At 44.0% G+C, this 13,106-nt stretch overlaps 1 protein-coding gene across 2 annotated transcripts in view; it reads left to right on the top strand.

Moving 5' to 3' along the window:
- The window catches only part of LOC141084759 (coiled-coil domain-containing protein 3-like), a 37,561-nt gene that overhangs the window by 21,633 nt on the left and 2,822 nt on the right, over nt 1-13,106 (top strand). For both annotated transcript variants that reach the window (XM_073569661.1, XM_073569660.1), the window contains one exon: nt 11,061-11,235. In XM_073569661.1, coding sequence (XP_073425762.1) covers nt 11,061-11,235 — 175 coding nt within the window. The remainder of the gene's footprint in view (nt 1-11,060; nt 11,236-13,106) is intronic.

The following is a 13,106-nucleotide window of genomic DNA, read 5'->3' as shown; positions in this document are numbered from 1 at the left end:
CCGTCTGCAAAAGCAAATCTGATCCTGTAACCTTCTGTCAGAAAGTTCTTACTAACTGAATGCTAATTCTGCATTGGAGCTGCATACACAGAACGGCAGAAAATTTGCAAGAGCAAAATATAAAGTCAGTCCAGGAGTCGTCCTCTTCTTCTATGTTCAGTTTCTCAGCTGCATCTCTTTTTTGGAAAACAGCGATACATGATAAGATTCTGTCTGCAGTCACCACTAGGGGGAGCTCCCTGTATACAGAGATACATGATAAGATCCTGTCTGCAGTCACCACTAGGGGGAGCTCCCTGTATACAGATACATGATAATATCCTGTCTGCAGCCACCACTAGGGGGAGCTCCCTGTATACAGAGATACTTGATAAGATCCTGTCTGCAGTCACCACTAGGGGGAGCTCCCTGTATACAGAGATACATGATAAGATCCTGTCTGCAGCCACCACTAGGGTGAGCTCCCTGTATACAGAGATACATGATAAGATCCTGTCTGCAGCCACCACTAGGGGGAGCTCCCTGTATACAGAGATACATGATAAGATTCTGTCTGCAGCCACCACTAGGGGGAGCTCCCTGTATACAGAGATACATAATAAGATCCTGTCTGCAGCCACCACTAGGGGGAGCTCCCTGTATACAGAGATACATGATAAGATCCTGTCTGCAGTCACCACTAGGGGGAGTTCCCTGTATACAGAGATACATGATAAGATTCTGTCTGTCTGTCTGCAGCCACCACTAGGGGGAGCGCCCTGTATACAGAGATTTAAGATTCTGTCTGTAGGAACCACTAGAAGGAGCACACAGCATATTGTTCATACATTGACCCTAACATAGTATATGGAGAGCTCCCTCTAGTGGTGGATGAAGGTAGTGCAAATTTTATCACTGAATTTTATACCTATGCAGGGGATTTGGAACTTTGTATCAAATAATCAACCACTATCTTAAGTAAAGACAGGGAAATTTTCCTCAATAGATGCCGAAAGTTTTTGTGGTACAGGAGACCAGTGAAAATGACAAGTAATCTGACTTATTTCAAGGGTTCCCAAAATCGACACCCTATGTACGGTGTAGAGAGGAGTGGACCTCTATTGGTTTAGTTAAATAAAATTCATGTTTAAAGAGGTTCTCCGGTTAGAGATGTTTATGACGCTGCATTGAGAGGTGCACGGCCAGGAGGTATCTTGCATCGTGAACGGGACACTGTCATTTTCCCGAGGGCTGGGTGGAGGCCAGATGGGGTGTGTGGTGGGCAGTTGATCTGATGAACCTTGAACCCCTTAGTGAAGATGAGAGAGAGGTGTCCTATCAAGAGGCAGGACTTACGGAAACACAATGGGGCCAGAAGGTGGAAGCAAGATCCAAATGTTGGCTGATGACAACATTGACTGATAACAGCTCTATATAGAGTAGATAGCACAGGATCCACCATTCACAATAGGTGATGTCACAGCACACCTCCTCCTCCTCCTGTACAATGACTGATAACAGCTCTATATAGAGTAGATAGCACAGGATCCACCATTCACAATAGGTGATGTCACGGCTCACCTCCTCCTCCTCCTGTACAATGACTGATAACACCTCTATATAGAGTAGATAGCACAGGATCCACCATTCACAATAGGTGATGTCACAGCTCACCTCCTCCTCCTCCTGTACAATGACTGATAACAGCTCTATATAGAGTAGATAGCACAGGATCCACCATTCACAATAGGTGATGTCACGGCTCACCTCCTCCTCCTCCTGTACAATGACTGATAACACCTCTATATAGAGTAGATAGCACAGGATCCACCATTCACAATAGGTGATGTCACAGCTCACCTCCTCCTGTACAATGATTGATAACACCTCTATATACAGTAGATAACACAGGATCCACCATTCACAATAGGTGATGTCACAGCTCACCTCCTCCCCCTCTTGTACAATGAGTGAGCAGCTTCTACTCTGCTGTGCCGTATAACGCCGCTGTGCCTTTTATAATTCGCTCCATTATGAGGGCCCTGAAGGTGAATCCCACCATGGAGACGCCTCTTAGAGAGAGGAGACCCCATACAGACATCTGGAGACCTCCGCAGACCCTTATCCGTCTACACATTTGGTTTCCAGACAGCAGATGACTGACAGATCCTGGACAGATCACCGTATCTGACCCGCCCGGTGGAGATTATCTCATAAAACGTGAAAGCAGAGATTTAATGAGGTGCAGCCTATAACAAGGGGCGATAAATCCGCAGACGGCACTGGGACTCCCCATACAGTAAACGTCGGGACATAACTCATCGACACTTGGAATGTTTTACGGCTTGTTAACTTAATAGGTCGGCAGGGAAGCGGGGCGGCCATGATGGCTCTGGGGTGGGTACGGTGCTCGCTGTCTTTGATGGTCGTCCATTGTTGTAGTAGACTGTCCCCTTACGGTTGCAAGAAGTTCCTGGAGTCTGATAGTTTTCTAGGTGTTTCTGGCCCTTTCAGAGTTGCACTATCAGGATTACAGAAATGCCCATGAGATGTGAGAGATTGGTGCTGCAGCGCAGGTCGTGGTGCTGCTGCAATATTCTCGCCCCTCACAGGCAACATCATATCAGAGTGACTTGGTCATAAGGACCCTCATTAAGTGCCATAATAGAAAACTGTTACAAAGAATGATTGCCACCCTGGAGGGATTTAGGAATAAAGTTTTGCAGTTTTGATTAAACACCCCCTTTAACTTCTAAAAGGGAGGGTTACACCCTGAGCACCTTTCCTCTCTCCTGACATGTCTGATTTACTATGTACTTGTATTAATAATAATAATAATAATAATCTTTATTTATATAGCGCCAACATATTCCGCAGCGCTTTACAGTTGAACAGTTTCAAACACAACAGTCATAAGTAACAACGTTAACAATACAATAATTAAAGCGAAATAAGACGACCCTGCTTGTGGAGCTTACAATCTACAATGAGGTGGGGGAGATACAAAGCACAGGTTTGTATTTACAATGATGTATTTACAATGACGGTCCAGCCATCTTCAGGGGGTGGGGGTTAGATGGAGATAGTGAATGGGCTACACACACACAAACATAACATGACTTTGATTACTGAATGTGATAGGCCGCTCTGAACAAATGTGTTTTGAGCGAGCGCCTAAAACTATGCAAATTGTGGATGATCCTAATATCTTGGGGTAGAGCATTCCAGAGGATTGGCGCAGCACGGGAGAAGTCTTGGAGTCGGGAGTGGGAGGTACGGATTAGGGCAGAGGTTAGTCGAAAGTCATTTGCAGAGCGCAGCGGTCGGTTAGGCCGATAGACAGAAATGAGGGAGGAGATGTAAGGGGGTGCTGCACTGTGGAGAGCTTTGTGGGTGAGAACAAGTACTTTGAATTGTACCCTGTAATGAATTGGCAGCCAGTGTAACGACTGGCGAAGAGCGGACGCGTCTGAGTAACGATTAGCCAGATGGACAACCCTGGCTGCTGCATTAAGGATAGACTGGAGAGGGGAGAGTCGAGTGAGAGGGAGGCCAATTAATAGAGCATTACAGTAGTCCAGGCGGGAGTGGATCAGGGTGACAGTGAGAGTTTTTGTTGTTTCCATGGTGAGAAAAGGGCGGATTCTAGAGATGTTATTTAGGTGTAAGCGGCAAGAGCGGGCAAGAGATTGTATATGGGAGGTGAAGGAGAGATCGGAGTCGAACATAACACCCCGACAGCGTGCCTGCTGTCGGGGTGTTATTATGGTGCCACCCACAGAGAGGGAAATGTCAGATTTAGGGAGGTTAGTAGATGGTGGGAGCAGAAGTTCATTTTTGGAGAGGTTGAGTTTCAGATAGAGAGCAGACATGATGTTGGAGACTGCAGACAGACAGTCACTGGCGTTCTGTAGTACAGCGGAGGTAAGGTCAGGGGATGATGTGTACAGTTGTGTGTCATCAGCATAAAGATGGTACTGAAAGCCAAATCTGCTGATGGTCTGTCCAATTGGGGCCGTATAGAGAGAGAAGAGAAGGGGGCCAAGGACTGAGCCCTGAGGTACCCCAACAGTGAGAGGAAGAGGAGATGAAGTGGAGCCAGAAAACAGAACACTGAAGGAGCGGTCGGAAAGATAGGAGGAGAACCAGGAAAGAGCAGTGTCCTTAATGCCTAGTGACTGGAGCCTAGAGAGTAGGAGATGGTGGTCAACAGTGTCGAAAGCTGCAGAAAGGTCGAGAAGAATGAGCAGAGTGGTCACCATTACGTTTTGCTGTCAGAAGGTCATTGGTCACTTTGATGAGTGTAGTTTCTGTCGAATGTAGTGGGCGGAAACCGGACTGTGAAGGGTCTAGGAGGGAGTGAGTGGAGAGGTAACGGGTAAGGCGTGAGTATATCAGGCGCTCCAAGAGTTTAGAGATGAAGGGGAGATTGGAGACTGGTCTGTAGTTGTTTGTGCAGGATGGGTCGAGAGCAGGTTTCTTTAGTAATGGAGTAATGATAGAGTGTTTGAAGGAGGATGGGAAAATGCCAGAGGAGAGGGAGAGATTAAAGATTGTAGTTAGGTGAGTTGTGACGACTGGGGAGAGAGACTGGAGGAGATGTGAGGGAATGGGGTCGGTTGTGCATGTAGTCGGACGAGAAGAGGAGAGGAGCCTGGAGACTTCTTCTTCTGTGATGGGATCGAATGTGGAGAGTGAGCCAGGGGAAATGCAGGGAGGGATGGGAGTCACTGAATTTGGTGATTGGGAGCGGATTTCCTGACGGATATTGTCTATTTTCTCTATAAAGTGGGAGGCAAGGTCATCAGCGCAAATGTCTGTGATAGGGGCTTGTGCTTTTGGCCTGAGGAGGGAGTGAAAGGTGTCAAAAAGTTTCTTGGGGTTGTTGGATAGTGAGGAGATCAGGGTGGTGAAGTAGGTCTGTTTGGCGAGGTGAAGGGCAGAGTTATATGTCCTTAACATAAATTTGAAGTGGATGAAGTCTTCTGGTGTGCGGGTTTTCCTCCATAAGCGTTCAGCACACCTAGAGCATCGCTGGAGAAATCGGGTTTGCGATGTGAGCCAGGGCTGTTTCACTCTGTGTTTGGAGGTTCTGAGGGTGAGGGGAGCTACTTGGTCAAGGGTGCTTCTAAGAGTGTCATTGAAGTGATGTACAGCCAGATCAGGACAGGACAAAGAAGAGATTGGGGACAGTGATGAGTGTAGGGAGTCTGAAAGTGTATGAGGGTTAATGGCTTGTAGATTTCTGACTGAATGGTAGGTAGGAGGGTGCTGGGGTGAGCGAGGATTTGTGAGTGTAAAGGAGAGAATGTTGTGGTCAGAGAGGGGAAGCGGTGAGTTATCTATGTAGGAGATTGAGCAGAGCCGGGCGAAAACCAGGTCCAGGGTGTTACCGTCTTTGTGTGTTTCAGAGGTTGAGAGCTGAGAGAGGCCTAGAGAAGTGGTTAGTGATAGAAGCTGGGATGCAGATGTGGAAGTGGGGCTGTTAATGGGGATGTTGAAGTCTCCCAGGATAAGGGTTGGTAGTTCTGAGGACATGAAGTGCGGCAGCCAGGCAGAGAAATGGTCCAGGAAGTGGGTGGGTGAGCCTGGGGGCCGGTATATGACTGCTACCCTGAGGGAGAGGGGACGGAAGAGCCTGATGGTGTGGACTTCAAAAGAAGGGAATGAGAGTGATGGAACTGGGGGGATGACCTGGAAAGTGCATTGTGGGGACAGGAGTATGCCGACTCCACCACCAGGTCTGTTTGTCGGTCTCGGGGAATGGGAGAATTGTAAGCCACCATGGGAAATGGCAGCAGGAGAGACAGTGTCAGAATCCTGAATCCAGGTTTCCGTGAGGGCCAACAGATTCAGAGAGTTTTTCAGAAAGTAATTGTGTAGGAAAGGAAGCTTGTTGCATACAGACCGTGGATTCCAAAGGGCACAATTGAAAGAAGGAGATGAAGGAGTGCAAATAATATTAGTAAGATTATTAAGGTTTCGATGTGAGGTAGGGTAGGGGTTGAGGTTGGGGGATGGTGGACCGGGGTTGGGGGAGATGTCCCCTGAAATCAGTAGGAGCAGGAAGATAAAGAGCAAGTAATTTTTGGAATTGTATGAAGATTTTTTGTGCAGTGTGTTTGGGCAAGATGGGCTGAGGTTTTTTAAGAAGGTGAGAAGTGCATGGGAGCTGTACATGGGAGAAGGAAAGAGAGAGGAGCCGATGTATATGAGTTGTGATGGAGGGGGGATTGGTTGGTGAAAGTGGATTGCAAGAGAACATAGGAGGATAGGAATAAAGCACATGGTTAAAAGGGACAGCAGAGTGTGGGTTACCTGACTCCTGCCCTGACTCACTGCCATGTAATAACTGCTGTATCCCGACGCTTATCTTCGTGACGCTTTGCTTCTGTGATGCGTGCACCCCCACATGCGTGCACCCCTAAGAATGGTTCACATTTATAGTCCAGACTGCTGGGTCAGAAGAGATGGATTGTTGGAACTGGTTGAGGATAATTTGGCAGCTGGGCTCAGCACACGAGGGTTGTTGTTTTTTTTTTGGGATGATCAAAGACATTCAGCCAGGCAACATCTATTTTAACACCTCCACCATCATTATTTCACCATCAAATAACAGTCCTGGAGCAAAGCAAATGACTCTGCATTGTGCTGCTCCTCTGTTGTTCCTCCTGGAAATGAACAATGCATTAAATTCTGGATGTTACCTTTCTCCTTGTAAGTAGGGCATACCCCACACTGTGTAGGAACAGTCCACATTGACCAGAAGACTAACCCCCCAGTTCTCAACTTCTATCTGCAGCCACCACTAGGGGGAGCTCCCTGTATACGGAGATACATGATAAGATCCTGTCTGCAGTAACCTCTAGGGGGAGCTCCCTGTATACAGAGATACATGATAAGATCCTGTCTGCAGGCACCACTAGGGGGAGCTCTCTGTATACAGAGATACATGATAAGATCCTGTCTGCAGTCACCACTAGGGGGAGCTCCCTGTATACAGAGATACATGATAAGAGCCTGTCTGCCATTACCACTAGAGGGAGCTCCCTGTATACAGAAATACATTATAAGATCTTGTCTGTAGCCACCACTAGGGGGAGCTCCCTGTATCCAGTGATACAGGATAAGATCCTGTCTGCAGCCACAACTAGGGTGAGCTCCCTGTATACAGAGATACAAGACATAGAAATATTGAGAAGTGAATCAGAGCAGAATTTGAGATCCATTTGTATTAGCATCTCAGAGTGGATATTTTCATCAGAAGGGGTCACCAGGCTGCTCCAGTCCTTTTTCTGGTGTTAGGATATCTTTTGGAAATCGTGGACATTGTTCTGCTCCTGTCTTGTGCGGATGTTTCCCAGCTTGCCTCCTTTGTTATGTTTAGTTTATGACTAGATTCTCTTAGCTCGGCCTTAGAAGTTATCGGAGATCCCCCCAGTGACCCCTCGGGCAGGTTTTCCACCAGGGCCGTATCCGGGCGATGTCTTTAATCATGGCCTGTGTATACCTTGTATATATACAGTAGGGGGTGGTTTATGTTATCCGTTGTGCGGCCCCCCATGGTGATCAGACCATTATAAATCCTGGCCTACTTCTCTCTATTGTACTGATGCTTTGCTACAATGTATCAGAGCAGGTAAAATATATGTTAAAGGTGTACTCCCATCTCATGAAGTGATGACATATATCGATAGGGTATGCCATGACTTTATGATCTGTGGGGGTCTGTCTTCAGGGACCCCCCACTAGTCCTCACAATGAAGGTGTTTCATTGCCCTTGTTTTTTCCTAGCGGAGGAAGCATAGTGTAAGTTTGCAGTGAGGAGGTAGCGGTCTTTCATCGTCAGCCATATCCGCGTTTATAGGGCTTTTCGGTCACCCAGTCATGTAGAGAACTCTCCTCCTCCCTCTCGTAGATCCTCCTGGCAGTCAATAAAACCGTCCTTTCTTTCTACTCTCATTGATCTAAATCATGGCGGAAAAAGGAACCAGGAAAGCTGTGAAATGTCACCTATGAGTGACACGTGGAAGTAGCTAACTTCTCCCAATGCAGCTGAAGTAAGAGTCAGACATGGGGGCCGTTTCCACAGTTGTGGTATTTTTACTGGTCTGACCCCGAGCGCAACTCAGATCTGTGGAAATAACTGAAAGCCATTAATGTACATAACAAGCTATCCGATGTGATGACTGCGGAGCGTGCGGACGAGCCGGTGACCGAGTCCTGCTGACTGCACCCATCTTACAGGATCAAAGATAAAACAACTCTGCAATATAAAAGCTTAATAAATCCCCCAGGAATGCAGCGTAATCCGTCCTCTGGCCGGAGGGTACACAGGACAAGAGCGTCATACAGATGTACGGGGGGCTACTGTGCAAGGACTGTCCACCTGCAGCTTACACCGGTCAAGGGACTGTCAACCAGTGCAGCTCCCAGGATACTGAACAAGACCAGGCATATAGCTGTAGTTATACTATTGTCCATAAGGGGCAGTATTATAGTAGTTATATTCTTGTACATAGGGGCAGTATTATAGTAGTTATATTATTGTCCATAAGGGGCAGTATTATAGTAATATTCTTGTACATAGGGGCAGTATTATAGTAGTTATATTCTTGTACATGGGGCAGTATAATAGTAGTTATATTCTTGTACATAGGGGCAGTATTATAGTAGTTATATTCTTGTACATAGGAGCAGTATTATAGCAGTTATATTCTTGTACATAGGAGCATTATTATAGCAGTTATATTCTTGTACATAGGAGCATTATTATAGGAGCTATATTCTTGTACATAGGGGCAGTATTATAGTAGTTATATTCTTGTACATAGGGGCAGTATTATAGTAGTTATAGTCTTGTTCATAGGGGCAGTATTATAGCAGTTATATTCTTGTACATAGGGGGCAGTATTATAGCAGTTATATTCTTGTACATAGGAGCAGTATTATAGTAGTTATATTCTTGTACAAAGGGAGCAGTATTATAGTAGTTGTATTCTTGTACATAGGGGCAGTATTATAGTAGTTATATTCTTGTACAAAGGGAGCAGTATTATAGTAGTTATATTCTTGTACAAAGGGAGCAGTATTATAGTAGTTATATTCTTGTACATAGGAGCAGTATTATAGTAGTTATATTCTTGTACAAAGGGAGCAGTATTATAGTAGTTATACTCTTGTACATAGGGGCAGTATTATAGTAGTTATATTCTTGTACATAGGACATAGGAGCAGTATTATAGGAGCTATATTCTTGTACATAGGGGGAAGTATTATAGTAGTTATATTCTTGTACAAAGGAGCAGTATTATAGTAGTTATATTCTTGTACATAGGGGGAAGTATTATAGTAGTTATATTCTTGTACATAGGAGCAGTATTATAGTAGTTATATTCTTGTACATAGGGGCAGTATTATAGTAGTTATAGTCTTGTTCATAGGGGCAGTATTATAGCAGTTATATTCTTGTACATAGGGGGCAGTATTATAGCAGTTATATTCTTGTACATAGGAGCAGTATTATAGTAGTTATATTCTTGTACATAGGGGCAGTATTATAGTAGTTATATTCTTGTACAAAGGGAGCAGTATTATAGTAGTTATATTCTTGTACAAAGGGAGCAGTATTATAGTAGTTATATTCTTGTACAAAGGGAGCAGTATTATAGTAGTTATATTCTTGTACATAGGAGCAGTATTATAGTAGTTATATTCTTGTACATAGGAGCAGTATTATAGTAGTTGTATTCTTGTATATAGGGGCAGTATTATAGTATATTCTTGTACATAGGGGCAGTATTATAGTAGTTGTATTCTTGTACATAGGGGCAGTATTATAGTAGTTGTATTCTTGTACATAGGGGCAGTATTATAGTAGTTATATTCTTGTACATAGGGAGCAGTATTATAGTAGTTATATTCTTGTACATAGGAGGCAGTATTATAGTAGTTATATTCTTGTACATAGGGGACAGTATTATAGTAGTTGTATTCTTGTACATATACGGTGTGGGTATTTGAGGTCACATTTTGCGTCTCCCTCCTATGTGCAGCCCTCGGCGTTCTCCCCCTTTGGCTCCTGTATGTTCTGTTACAGCAATGCAACACTGATGGGGAAAGTTTTCAGTCTCTGGGCAGGAAGCTGCGCTCGGTTCCCTCCGGGTCTCTTTATGACTTACAGGTTGATACATAACACATTTTCTCGCTCAGAGTTCTGCGCCTTTCTGTGTGTGCCGGCTGTAGATCTCAGGCTTCACTTCTGTGCCAGACAAAATAAAAAGCTGAAATTACCCGAAAGTCTATAAGTCTATACATCTATACGTTAAAATATTCCAGAAACATGGACTATTATTCTGTAGCTAATTTTGCATCCAATTGTGGATCTGGAATCCAGACTGAACCGTGATTAACCGATCCTGGGTTCGGGCTTATACAATTATATACACTTGGCAGCAGCCGCACCAGTTAACTACAATGGATCAGTCTGGAGGCCGTTTAGCTCACAGAGCATGGTCTACTCCGGATACAACTATATCCAGCTCTGGGCTGAGAGCGGGGCGAGCTATGGATAGGTTCGGAGCTTCGAAATAGAATGTTTTCATTCATTGACCGTAACTTAAAGTTCTTGGGTCGTAATGCAAAATGTGCAACGAGGGAACTCTCCGGCCGTGCACCATAGATAAAGGCTGGTGGTGTCTTTTTCCTCGGCAGCACAAGAGCTGTGGTGTAACTGCTGCATCTGCTCCCCCTATAGCTTTGCCCTTGGGGGCACAATAGCAGATAATGGCCTTTTCGTTGCACCCCAGTCTTCTAGATCACGGACGTGGAGCAGTTGTCATGTTGGTTTTCCCAAGACTCTTCGTTTCCTTGGAGCGTTTATTTTCCTAGAGATTTAGTCCTTGACCCAACTGAACGGCCGGGATGAGCGCAGGGTGAATCCCGCAAAGTGTTTTTTGGCATTTACCACTAAAAATGAATAGAAGAAAAATCACATCTATTAAATACGTTCTGCTTGGTCAAAAAGTCTCGTTTCTTCCATGGATCTTTTCGTCTAACATCTTTTCTTTCTTCTCCTTTAGGATGGATGAAAATTATAACCTCCTTCCACACGGCATCAATTTTCAAGATCCCATCTTCCCCAACACACCAGAAAATAATCGGATATTTGCAAATATATTCCAGTTTTCTAATTGCGCAGCTGGAATAGATCCACAGATTTACTCCCCGGACTGGGAAGCTCAAGAGGACAGCAGGGTGAGTGGACAGTCGTCTGGTCTGAAGAACCTCCTTGAGACTTGTTCCATGTTGTTGTCTTTCTGTAGGTCTATCTGCTTCTGATTTTTGTTTCTTGCCCGACACATTTCATGTTCTTCAAACCTTTTTCAGATCTGGTCACAAATGTCTACACCTGAGCCACATCCTAGCATCTGCTCCAACTTCTCCAGCTCCATGATATGAAATATGCCTATAAATCCAAATAAGAGTTTTCTTCTTAAAATTTGTCATTCTTCTTGGAGTCTTCTCAAAAAAGAACCTCTACACCCTCACGTCACCAATGACCTCGTCCTCTTCAGTTCCTTAATATCTGAATCGCTTGTCAGCATCTGCTCCACCATTTCCACCAAATGTCATACGTTAAACTCTCAAGTTTTGTAACTTCTATAAAAGTTTGACCCTTTTCAACACAGTTGTCTCTGAGCTTCTTCTTGCCTTACACACTTCTTGGAATCATCTCAAATCAAGAATTATTTTGCGCATTTTATAAAGCTTTCGTAAAATTTCTAATGCATTTTTTTGAGATCCTCATCTTGATATTTCGTAGAATCTTTCCAACTTTACAAGAAGTTTTTCCAAAAACTCCAAATACGACACCTTTGTAGTATTTGCTAAATACATCATAGATATTGTACATGTGATCCAGTTTCTTAAAGGATATCTGTCAGTAGGATCACCCCTCCTGAGCCATCTATATTGGCATGTAGGTCATCGGAAGCTGGATAAAATAATGCCTTGAAATCTGCGATCCAATGTCTAATTCGAGAGAAATTCATGTTTTTCTTAATATGTAAATGAGCCATTAAGATCAAATGGGCTGGACATAGATCTCCCTGAGAATTTGCCTCCACAGCTTATTATATATGAAAGGAGGTGTTACCAGTGTGAGACATGCAATGACCGACAGTCTGCTCTTTTGGTCTACATGTCTCACACCGGTCACTATGACCTCCACGTTAATATCGAGCACTTAGGAACGTTCATCCTCCTGACAGATTCCCTGTAAACCTTCACATCATTCGCTTTGTCATCTTTAACCTTGTTCACCCGATTCTTAAAACTTGACACATCATGGTAACATCTGACGTCTTAGTATTTCACTGTTCCCTTCTTAGCACGCGACACTCTGGCTTCTTCTCGGGCAGCGAATCTTTGACACATATCAGAGTCTTCTCCAAATGTTATGGTTCATTTAGCAAAGTTTTCCTGATACCGAAATGTGACGCATTTCAAGGTTTCTTCGTTAGGATCTGATGACATCTGTAGATCCCATCCAGCCTCTTAATAATTGACCCTTTGTGGATTTTCCAGCTTCACAACATAACTCTTCATGTTTCACCTTTCACAGCAGGTTACACATCTCAGGGATGTTTCTGACATCTTCATAATTGGATGATTTCTTCATCTTCTTCTCCAGGTTCTGAAAACTCCGCAAAATTCATGCAGTTTTCTGCAACAATCAGAATCTTGTCCAACAACTCTAGAGTTCGGCACCTTTCTTCTACTGCAACATAACATAGGAAAGAGTTTGTAGATTTTATCCAGATTATTACTTCGTTCTATTTTTTTTGTGCCATATACATCTTCACTTTTTTTTTTGCAGAATCTTTTCTGGCTTCTTAAATCTCAAAAACAAAGAGAGGCGTCCCATTTTATGGAATGTTCTACGAATACAGTATGTATTCTTTTAGACTCTTTACGTTTCATACAATCTTTTCAAACATCTTATCCAAAGCTTCAAAGTTTTCAGTTTCTTAAAGGGGCTTTTTCCCCATCGTCACAAATGGGTAAAATTGCAAAGTGCTTATAAAAAAACAGCAACTTTGCAATTTACCTCTTATTAAAAATCC

Source organism: Dendrobates tinctorius, unplaced genomic scaffold (genome assembly GCF_039654945.1).
Source record: "Dendrobates tinctorius isolate UK_male_01 unplaced genomic scaffold, ASM3965494v1 ptg000027l, whole genome shotgun sequence".
In the NCBI taxonomy this organism is placed as follows: Eukaryota; Metazoa; Chordata; class Amphibia; order Anura; family Dendrobatidae; genus Dendrobates; species Dendrobates tinctorius.
The sequence above is the reverse complement of the archived record's forward strand: the minus strand, read 5'-3'. Positions and strand labels throughout refer to the sequence as shown.